At 36.1% G+C, this 10476-nt stretch overlaps 1 protein-coding gene across 1 annotated transcript; it reads left to right on the top strand.

Moving 5' to 3' along the window:
* Positions 1-6196: 6196 nt before the first annotated feature.
* LOC128052110 (olfactory receptor 13C4-like) lies at positions 6197-7253 on the top strand. Its single transcript, XM_052644559.1, is given in 2 exon segments — positions 6197-6258; positions 6260-7253. Coding segments are annotated over 2 exon segments (1056 nt in total).
* Positions 7254-10476: the final 3223 nt, after the last annotated feature.

Genomic DNA, 10476 nt, shown 5'->3' with positions numbered 1-10476 from the left:
GAGTTGGAAATTATTCTTTGTCCATCTTCTACAGGGATGGGTAGGAAGTTCTTTCAACAGTCAAAAACTTGATCTATATAATAGGGTGATGAAAAGTATGTGGATTTTGGAGTCTGTTTAATTGTGCTGTAGTACCCACCCAGTGACACTTCCTGGCTGTGTGGCTGAGGGCAATTTGTATAACTTTTTTGGATTCTACGTTTTATGTTGTATAAAATCATGTATGTCTTCAGGTTTTTATGAGGATTAAATGTATCTACAAGATCAGTTCATTACAGTTCAGTCTCTCAGTCATCTCCAACTCTTTGCAGCCCCATGGACTGTAGCATGCCAGGCATCGCTGTCCATCACCAACTCCTAAAGCTTGCTCAAACACATATCCATCGAGTCGGTGATGCCATTCAACTATCTCATCCTCTGTATTTCCCAGCATCAGGGTCTTTTCCAATGAGTCAGTTCTTTGCATCAGGTGGCCAAAGTATTAGAGTTTCAGGTTCAGTACCATTCCTTGCAATAACTTATTCCTTTTAGGATTGACTTGTTGGATCTCCTTGCAGTCCAAGGGACTCTCAAGAGTCTTCTCCAATACCACAGTTCAAAAGCATTAATTCTTTGGCACTCAGCTTTCTTTATAGTCCAAATCTCACATCCATACATGACTACTGGAAAAACCATAGCTTTGACTATGTGGACCTTTGTTGGCAAAGTAATGTCTTTGCTTTTTAATATGCTGTCTAGGTTGGTCATAGCTTTTCTTCCAAGGAGCAAGCATCTTTTAATTTCATGGCTGCAGTCATCATCTTCGTTGATTTTGGAGCCCCCCCAAATAAAGTCTGTCAGTGTTTCCATTGTTTCCCCATCTATTTGCCATGAAGATATCGGACCGAATGCCATGATCTTAGTATTATGGCTGTTGAGTATTAAGCCAACTTTTTCACTCTTCTCTTTCACTTTCATCAAGAGTCTCTTTAGTTCTTCACTTTCTGCCGTAAAGGTGGTATCATCTGCATATCTGAGGTTATTGATATTTCTCCCAGCAATCTTGATTCCAGCTTGTGCTTTATTAAACCCAGCATTTAGCATGATATACTCTACATATAAATTAAATAAGCAAGGTGAGAATATACAGCCTTGATGTACTCCTTTCCCAATTTGGAACCAGTCTGTTATTCCACATCCGGATCTAACTGTTGCTTCTTGATGGGCATACAGATTTCTCAGCAGGCAGGTGAGGTGGTCTGGTATTCCCATCTCTTGAAGAATTTTCCACAGTTTGTTGTGATGCCACAGTCAAAGGCTTTGATGTAGTCAATGAAGCAGAAGCAGATGTTTTTCTGGAATTCTCTTGCTTTTTCAATGATCCAAAGGATGTTGGCAATTTGATTTCTGGTTCCTCTGCCTTTTCTAAATCCAACTTGAACATCTGAAAGTTGTTGGTTCACGTACTGTTGAAGCTTGGCTTGAAGAATTTTGAGTATTACTTTGCTATTGTGTGATGAATTTATTTCTGTGGTAGTTTGAACATTTTTTGGCATTGCATTTCTTTGAGATTGGAATGAAAACTGACCTTTTCCATTGCTGTGGCTGCTGCTGTTTTCCAAATTTGCTGGCATATTGAGTGCAGCACTTTAACAGCATCATCTTTTAGGATTTGAAATAGGTCAGCTGGAATTCCATCACTTCTGCTAGCTATTGGCCTGTAGTTTTCTTTTTTGTGTTGTCTTTTTTGGGTTTGGTATCAGGGTGATGGTGGCCTTCTAGAATGAATTTGGAAGTGTTCCTGCCTCTGCAATTTTTTGAAGAGTTTTAGAAGGATAGCCATTAGCTCTTCTCTGAATAGAATTCTCCTGTGAAGCCATCTGGTTCTGTGGTTTTGTTTTAGGGGAGATTTTTGATCACAGCTTCAATTTCAGTGCTTGTAATTGAGTTGTTCATAATTTCTATTTCTTTTTGGTTCAGTCTTGGAAGATTGAACATTTCTAAGAATCTGTCCATTTCTTCCAGGTTATCCATTTTATTGCCATATAGTTGCTCATAATAGTCTCTTATAATCCTGTGTATTTCTGCATTGTCTGTTGCAATCTCTCCTTTTTCATTTCTAATTTTGTTGATTTGATTCTTCTCTCTTTTTTTTCTTGATGAGTCTGACTAAGTATTTGTCAATTTTGTTTATCTTGTCAAAGGACCAGGTTTTAGTTTTACTAATCTTGGCTATTGTTTCTTTCATTTCTTTTTCATTTATTTCTGCTTGGATCTTTATGGTTTCTTTCTTTGTACTAATATTAGGGGGTTTGTTCTTCTTTTTCCAGTTCTTTCAGGTGTAAAGTTAGGCTGCCTATTCGATGTTTTTCTTGCTTCTTGAAGTAGGATTGGATTGTCTATAAACTTCCCTCTTGGGACTGCTTTCGCTGCATCCCATATGTTTTGAGTTGTTGTGTTTTCATTGTCATTTGTTTCTAGAAATTTTTTGATTTCCCTTTTGATTTCTTCAGTGACCTGTTGGTTATTTGGAAACATATTGCTTAATCTCCATGTGTTTATGTTTCTTATTGTTTTTTTTTCCTTGTAATTGATATCTAGACTCATTGCATTGTGGTCAGAGAAGATGCTTGATATGATTTCAGTTTTCTTAAATTTATTAAGGTTTGATTTGTGACCCAAGATGTGCTGTATCCTGGAGAATGTTCCATGCACACTTGAGAAAAAGGTTTATTCTTCTGCATTTGGATAGAATGTCCTGAAGATATTAATGAGATCCATTTCCTCTACTGTATCATTTAAGTGTTGTGTTTCCTTATTAATTTTCTGTTTTTATGATCTGTCCATTGGTTTGAGTGGGGTGTTAAGGTCTCCTATTATTATTGTGTTACTTTCAGTTTCTCCTTTTACGTCTTTTAGTGTTTGTCTTATGTATTGAACTGCTCCTATGTTGGCTGCATAGATATTTACAATTGTTATAGCTTCCTCTTGGGTTGATCCCTTGATCATTAATTTTGTTGCTTTCTCTCAAAGTCCTAAGTTTATCCCTTCTCACATATATTTTAGTATCTGGTGAACTACTTGATGTTTTCCTTTCATATGGACATATGACAATTATTATATGTCATTTTAGAGCATACTGAAGAGGTTTTTATAATCTACATTTTAGACACAAGGAACGAACTATAAAGGAAATACAAATGTCTTTCCCCATACCTGTTATTTAGTTATGTAAGGAAGTGACAGTCTAACCAAATCTATTGCTTATGCTCCATCTGATTTACTATATTTCTCAAGCAAAGAATTGCATATATTATTGTTTTTAAAGATACCTCAAGATAAAATAAAGACTTAGCAGGACTGCTTATCTACCAAAAGTGAAAGAGCATTATAGAGCATTAGCAATACAAAATCACCAATATTTATTGGACATTCAGGACATCCTGCTGCTGCTGCTGCTAAGTCACTTCAGTTGTGTCCAACTCTGTGCAGCCCCATAGATGGCAGGCCACCAGGCTCCTCTGTCCCTGGGATTCTTCAGACAAGAACACTGGAGAGGGTTGCCGTTTCCTTCTCCAGTGCATGAAAGTGAAAAGTGAAAGTGAAGTTGCTCAGTCGTGTCCAACTCCTAGCGACCTCATGGACCACAGCCTACCAGGCTCCTCTGTCCATGGGATTTTCCAGGCAAGAGTACTGGAGTGAGGTGCCATTGCCTTCTCCGAGATGTCCATATAGAAATATAAATAGATCCCTGAAATTGTTGGAAAACTAAGCAGTGTTGTGACTTCTAGCACAATGAAGTTTACATACAAATTTAAATACATATTTTACAAGAGCATGTGCATATTTTGGGACAAATCAAAAACATAGTTTTGAGTTGGGAAGGAAATATTAGTAGAATCAATTATTATAGGAGAAGATAGGTGACTTTTTAAGGATTGAGGAAATTAATGTGCAGAGGGGTCGAAATTAAAATACAGAGGAACATGATTAACTTAAAGAAATAGACAAAAGTATAAAAAGAAATGGACAGAGAAAAGCACATATAAAATCATAGAAAGCAATATAAGGTGTATGCTCATGAAAAAGTTCTGATCTATTATATACAATGTAGCTTAATAGACTTTCTGAGTCACTCATTCAAAAATGTGCTATCTGTCTGAAGTCATGACCCAAACTATCCATACTGGACTTTTAAAATTTCTTTCTGGCCTTGAATATATGAATTCACTTTTATCCTATAACTTTATCTATTTTATTCCTTATGTATATTTCTTTTAATTTCAAAATAGGTTGGTATTGATATCCTGGATGCAGTTAACTTATCTAAAAAATGAAAGTAAGTAAAAAAAAAGTGACAATGCAATTAATTCACAGAAAATGTCTATTTTATTTCATTCCTAATATCTAGATCATTTTCAAGTCTATCATTTTGGTTGTTTCAATTAGGGATTTAATTTAAATTAACTTTGCTTTGTAAATAAATTTTAAACTAAAAAACTCTCACATTTCATGAAGTTAGTTTGGTGAACATTTGCCTCTATTTCAAAAAGTTTCACAGGTGGGAGACTATTATTTCATTTTTGAGCTTTAGTTCAGCCACATTATATTCTTGACATCGTTCTTAACTGTGTCTGTGGGACAATGTCCCTAATGCACCAGAAGTTTCTCCATTCAACAGATCTCTCATTCCAACTTTAAATTGCTTTGGGAATGGGGAATAATTACCACTGTTGCACGACAAATATTTAGTCTTTCAGATCTGTGGAATCTGACTTTGGTTGTTGAACCTGACCTTAGTTCAGAATGCTGACATAAATACTAAGAAGAAATTAACAGGTTCTCCTAGGAGGTGCAAATAATTTATCAGTGTAAGGGTAAGTCTTGAATAGAATAAAAATATACCCTTTCATTCCATAATTAAAATTCTTATTCAATATTGATTTAAAATATGAACAGCATGAGGCAGTGCAGCCTCTAATTAATTATTAGGACCAAATACAGCTGTGATTTATTATTCAGCACACTTTGGAAGTGTATTAGAAATGCAGAGTCACAGGCCCTGCATCAGCCTCGGCAAAAGAAAATCTACATTTTAACAAAATATCCAAGAAGTTTATATACATATTAAGAATTTAGCAAAGACTGAAATAATTGATTCTTCATTAATACACCAAGGCCCAAAATTCTGGGTAGTACTTGGTGGGAAAACTTGATATCATAACTTTTGGTGTTGTAGCCCACAGAATTCTATACTTCATGGGTAAATATCTGTGCTTCAAGCTCCACTCTTTACTTATAGGCTGGATTACTTTTGCCACATTCTGTCTTTCACATTTGAAAGAAAATAGAGATAATGAGAAGATTGATTTTTTAAATAAAGTGCTACACACATGTATACCGTTAGATATTTAAGCATTATTAGTGTTTTCTCAGGTTCACTTAAATACATAAATTATCAAGAATAATTCTGATGTCACTGAATGAAGCAAATGAAGAGACTATTTTTCTTGAAAGATCTCCATTGTATTCTTGCAGAACTAGTTTACACATTAGTCTTGTAATGGGAAGTAATAAAATAGTAAGAGCAGACTGAGACTACCAGATCAACAACAAACTTGATGTTTGAACAAATGTTAAATTACCATGTATGTGATTCAGTTTACTACAATCAAATGTCTGCCCTATAGAAATACACAATTTAGCAGACTGAATCGAGAACTAAGGTGCCAGCAGACAAACAAGTATGCGTAAAATCACACTTGCTTTAAGATTTTCAACACTTTTATTAAATACTGGATCAAAATTCCAGTCTTTTTGGTCTTTTGCCTTCCCCACCACTCTCTCACTGAGACTGATTTAGTGAAGTCAGATTTATCATCTGAAATATTCTAGGGCTTTTATAAAACTCAATTTATAGTGTCTTCAACAGTGGGGAAGGTTGCTTCTGAATTTGCTTCTGATCCTAGGTAGATACTAGAGTGTGTTGCCATGCCTTCCTCCAGGGGATCTTTACAACCCAAGGATGAAACCCAGGTTTCCTGCGTTGCAGATGGATTCTTTACCAGCTGAGCTACCAAGGAAGCCACTTCAAACATTAGACACAGGGCACTGAAATTCTCAGTTTCTCAGTATCACTGTGTTTTTGGCAAAGAGATTCTTGAAGATAACTGAATGACAGAGTTTTGAAGAAAACACACTGTTTCAACCTAGAATAATGTCTATTCAAGAAATTTGTTATATGTGTTACTTGGCAGTGAAAATATTTTATGTTGGTACTTTTCTGACATCCTGAAAGCTAGGACATGGATAGAATAAATAAGACATTTGTGAATGAATTCATCCTTCTGGGACTCTCTGGTTACCCAAAACTTGAGATTATTTTCTTTGCTGTAATTCTAGTTATGTATCTAATGATTCTAATTGGCAACAGTGTTCTGATCATAGCAAGCATATTTGATTCCCGTCTTCACACCCCCATGTACTTCTTTCTGGGAAACCTCTCTTTCCTGGATATCTGCTATACATCCTCCTCTGTTCCCTCAACTTTGGTGAGCTTAATCTCAAAAAAAAGGAACATTTCCTTCTCTGGATGTGCAATGCAGATGTTCTTAGGATTTGCAATGGGGTCAACAGAGTGTTTCCTCCTTGGCATGATGGCTTTTGACCGCTATGTGGCCATCTGTAACCCTCTGAGATACCCTGTCATCATGAGCAAGGTGGTGTATATCCTGATGGCTTCTGTGTCATGGCTTTCTGGTGGGATCAACTCAATTGTGCAAACATCACTTGCCATGCGATTGCCTTTTTGTGAGAATAATATTATCAATCATTTCTTATGTGAAATACTGGCTGTTCTCAAGCTAGCTTGTGCTGATATATCCCTCAATATTGTTACTTTAGCAGTGTCAAATATGGCTTTCTTGGTTCTACCCCTTCTGGTCATTTTTTTCTCATATATGCTTATCCTCTATACCATCTTGAGAATGAACTCAGCCACAGGGAGACACAAGGCCTTTTCTACCTGCTCAGCACATCTGACTGTGGTGATCATATTTTATGGTACCATTTTCTTCATGTATGCCAAACCCAAGTCTCAAGACCTCCTTGGACAAGACAATTTGCAAGCTAGAGAAGGGCTTGTTTCCATGTTTTATGGAGTGGTGACTCCAATGCTAAATCCTATAATCTATAGCTTGAGAAACAAGGATGTAAAAGCTGCTGTGAAATATTTACTGAGTCAGAAATCTGTTAACCAATTAAGACCAAAGTGAAATGTGGTTTTAGTGTATCAAGACAAGACATGGCATTAGTAGGCAATCATTGATGACCTCCTTTGGGGAAACCAAAGTTATGCATGGAGATTTTCATTCTTTGTCTTCACTAGCTCAGCTTAGCTACAATCCCTGGGTTCAGTAGTCTGCTATAAACTCAGACTCCAATAGGTTCTGATCCACATTTCAGAAAGACAGACAGTTACTTTAGAACCTTATCCCTGGTGATATCTGAAATGATTTTTTTTGTGTGTATGTGTGTGTACTGTGTAGTTGTTGTTGTTCAGTCACTAAGTCATGTCTGACTCTTTGTAACCCCATGGACTGCAGCATGCCAGGCTTCCTGCTGTCCTTCACTATTTCCTGGAGTTTGCTCAAACTGATGTCCATTGAATTGGTGATGCCATCCAACCGACTCATCCTCTGTTGCTCCCTTCTCCTGCCCTCGGTGTCTCCCAGCACCAGGGTGTTTTCCAATGAGTCAGCTCTTCACATCAGTTTGCCAGAGTATTGGAGATACAATATTGGATAATATCACACACACTCTTGAAAATAGTGAGTAAGGAATATAAATTCTGCTTCATCACAAATCACTTAATGTTGGGAAAGTTATTCATTTTTTTCTAAAATGCAGCTCCCTTATTTGAATGAAAGGGAGTAATTAAACATTGCTCTCAGTTTTATTATAAAGATTCAGTAAGTTGTACAAAGCACCCAGCACAGTGTCAGTTCATAGTAATTTCCTTTGTAGAGGATTTTGAACTTGACTTTTGCTGGTGACTCAGAATTTAAGAATTGAAGTAGAGACTCCAAATTTAAGATGAATGGCACCAACTTGCACTTAAAAAAATTTTTTTAAGCTATCAGTTGTTAGAGGCAGACATCTTCCCTTTGCCTTCCTATTAGTATCAACCACCACTCCCCTTATCTACATTATATAATGTGAACTTCAAGAAAAGAGAAGATAGAATCAAAGAAGACTTTTATACCATGAGAAGTGCTCATGAATGGTGAGAGGTGTTTCACTACTGTTCCTATGAAAGAATGGGAAGACTGTTCTTACCCAAGACAAGTAAGGTGATTCTGCAAAACCTGTTGAGGTTTTGGCTGCCTGCAAAGAAGAACTGACATCTGGCTTGATGAATGGAGGATTGCTGAGCCTTTTCTCTCTAGGCTGTAGTCTAGGAGGGGAACTACACTACCAGAGGGCTGTAGTATGGGTATCTTAGGGCTGAAAATAAGCAGAAACTTTCTAGTTTGCCTGAAATACTTTTTTCAGCTGTGAAGACTGAAATTTGTGACTGGGAAGAGAAATTCATTTCATTTTATATGCGAATAAGTTAAAATTTCTCAATAAACCTATTACAGGCTTTTTAAATAGTTGTGTGTTTTTTTTTCTACTTCCTGTAGATTCTTTTGCCGTAGCTGAGCACAGCATGTCATTGGTCTACACCACCAGTCTTGTGACAGTTGGTTTCAGCCTTATGATACTACCTAAATTTTCTCTTTCTTATTGGTATTAGAACCATAGTATGACCCCAGACATCCTAACTGAGAGCTGTACTCCCTGCCAATCTATGTCCTTAGGTAAATCCATATTTTTGATGTGTGTGATCTGGTCACTGAAATCCTGCTGCCTGTCTTCTGTCCCCTCTGGGTTGGAGGGTTGTCACTGTAGTAAACCTCTAACTGTGGGTTCTTCTCCTCTGGCTTGTATCACAACGGGTGCTGCTTTTGGTTCTATTGAGACAGGGATGTAGCAAGCCTTGTAGGTGAAGTGTAATCCACTGGGATGAGCCCTACGTTTCAGTCTGTTGCAAGTTTGATTCTTTGCGAACTTTCACCTATGCTACCAAGGTTTTAACACATGTCTGTATGTACATGGTCCTGCTTCTGTTGTCCCAGGCAATTCCTTAGCATCTTATTTTTTTCCCCCACAAAGCAAAGGGTGCTAGCATCTCAAATGCATTTTTATACCAAACTGAATGCTTTATTTATAAAAATTGATTGAAATTATTCTTTCCATTGCCATATCAAAAGTTGGTGCTATGTTGCTTCAGTTTTGACAAGTTCTGCTCATGTTGATGAATGCGTGAAAAATTAACAGTTTTAAAACTAATCTGCCCTCCCAAGAAATTGAGAAGTCTCAGAAAGATTGTATGTGTAATATCTTGTGATATCCCTGGAAGAAGGCATGATTGAAGTGACTTAACATACACACACACCTTTTGTGATAAAATAATAGATATTTTATAACTTTTTTAAAAATGGAAGAGACTAGGGAAAATATTGTTAACAATGTTGATACCTCCTAGAGGTGACCACCATTAACATTTTTATTATTTGTGTTATTAACTTGGGGGCATAAATTAATCGTTTTAAAGGTGATTTATTTTGATGCACCATATGCACTTGAAATTGCTATTTTGAAAAAAATAATGTGTATACAACTCATTAGGTTTCATAGAATAGATTCTAGACAATTACTATAGCAGGTGATATGATTTTTTAAATTATGTGCCCTCCCCTCCTTCAAATCATATTACCTGCTGTCAGTGTCACTGTAAATGTTTCCTCAAATGTTTGCAGATCGGGCTTGTGTGTGCATGTGTGTGTATACATAGATTATAAACTTTGAATTTTGGAAATCTTCAAATAATAGAAATAAAGCTATATAATGGAACTTCATGCACTAATCACTCATTTTAAAGAACTGTTAGTTCATTGTTACATTGATATCTAAACCCACTCAGTTCCTTTATCTGGGTTTTAAGTAAATATTGGATACATATGTGAGTGTAAATAATTTTGTATTTTGAAATAATTCAGACTTATAGGAAAGTTGCAAAAATCACAGAGAATTTTCATTAAGCTTTCATTGAGAATCTACAGATATTACATCTGACCACATTTGCCTTATCATTACTTCATATAGTTATATATGTATATGTATATATGTAAGAGTATAAATCCATATATAGAGAGCTGTTTGAGAGTGAGGTACATATACTATGACTCTTAACCCCTAAATATTTCATTCAGTTTTTACCATAAACAGAATATAATTGTTGACATGAAGAAAAAACACTTTTTAATTTAGCAGTCAGCAAAACACTGACCCTGAGCGTTGTCTTACCACCAGCTTCTGTGGTCTATGAGCTAGGAATGATTTTTAAATTGTTGAAAAACTAAAAATATATATATAATTCTTTATCAGTTCAGT

This window comes from Budorcas taxicolor, chromosome 8 (assembly GCF_023091745.1).
Source record: "Budorcas taxicolor isolate Tak-1 chromosome 8, Takin1.1, whole genome shotgun sequence".
In the NCBI taxonomy this organism is placed as follows: domain Eukaryota; kingdom Metazoa; phylum Chordata; class Mammalia; order Artiodactyla; family Bovidae; genus Budorcas; species Budorcas taxicolor.
Note: the sequence above shows the minus strand (reverse complement) of the source record. Positions and strands in the feature narration are given on the sequence as shown.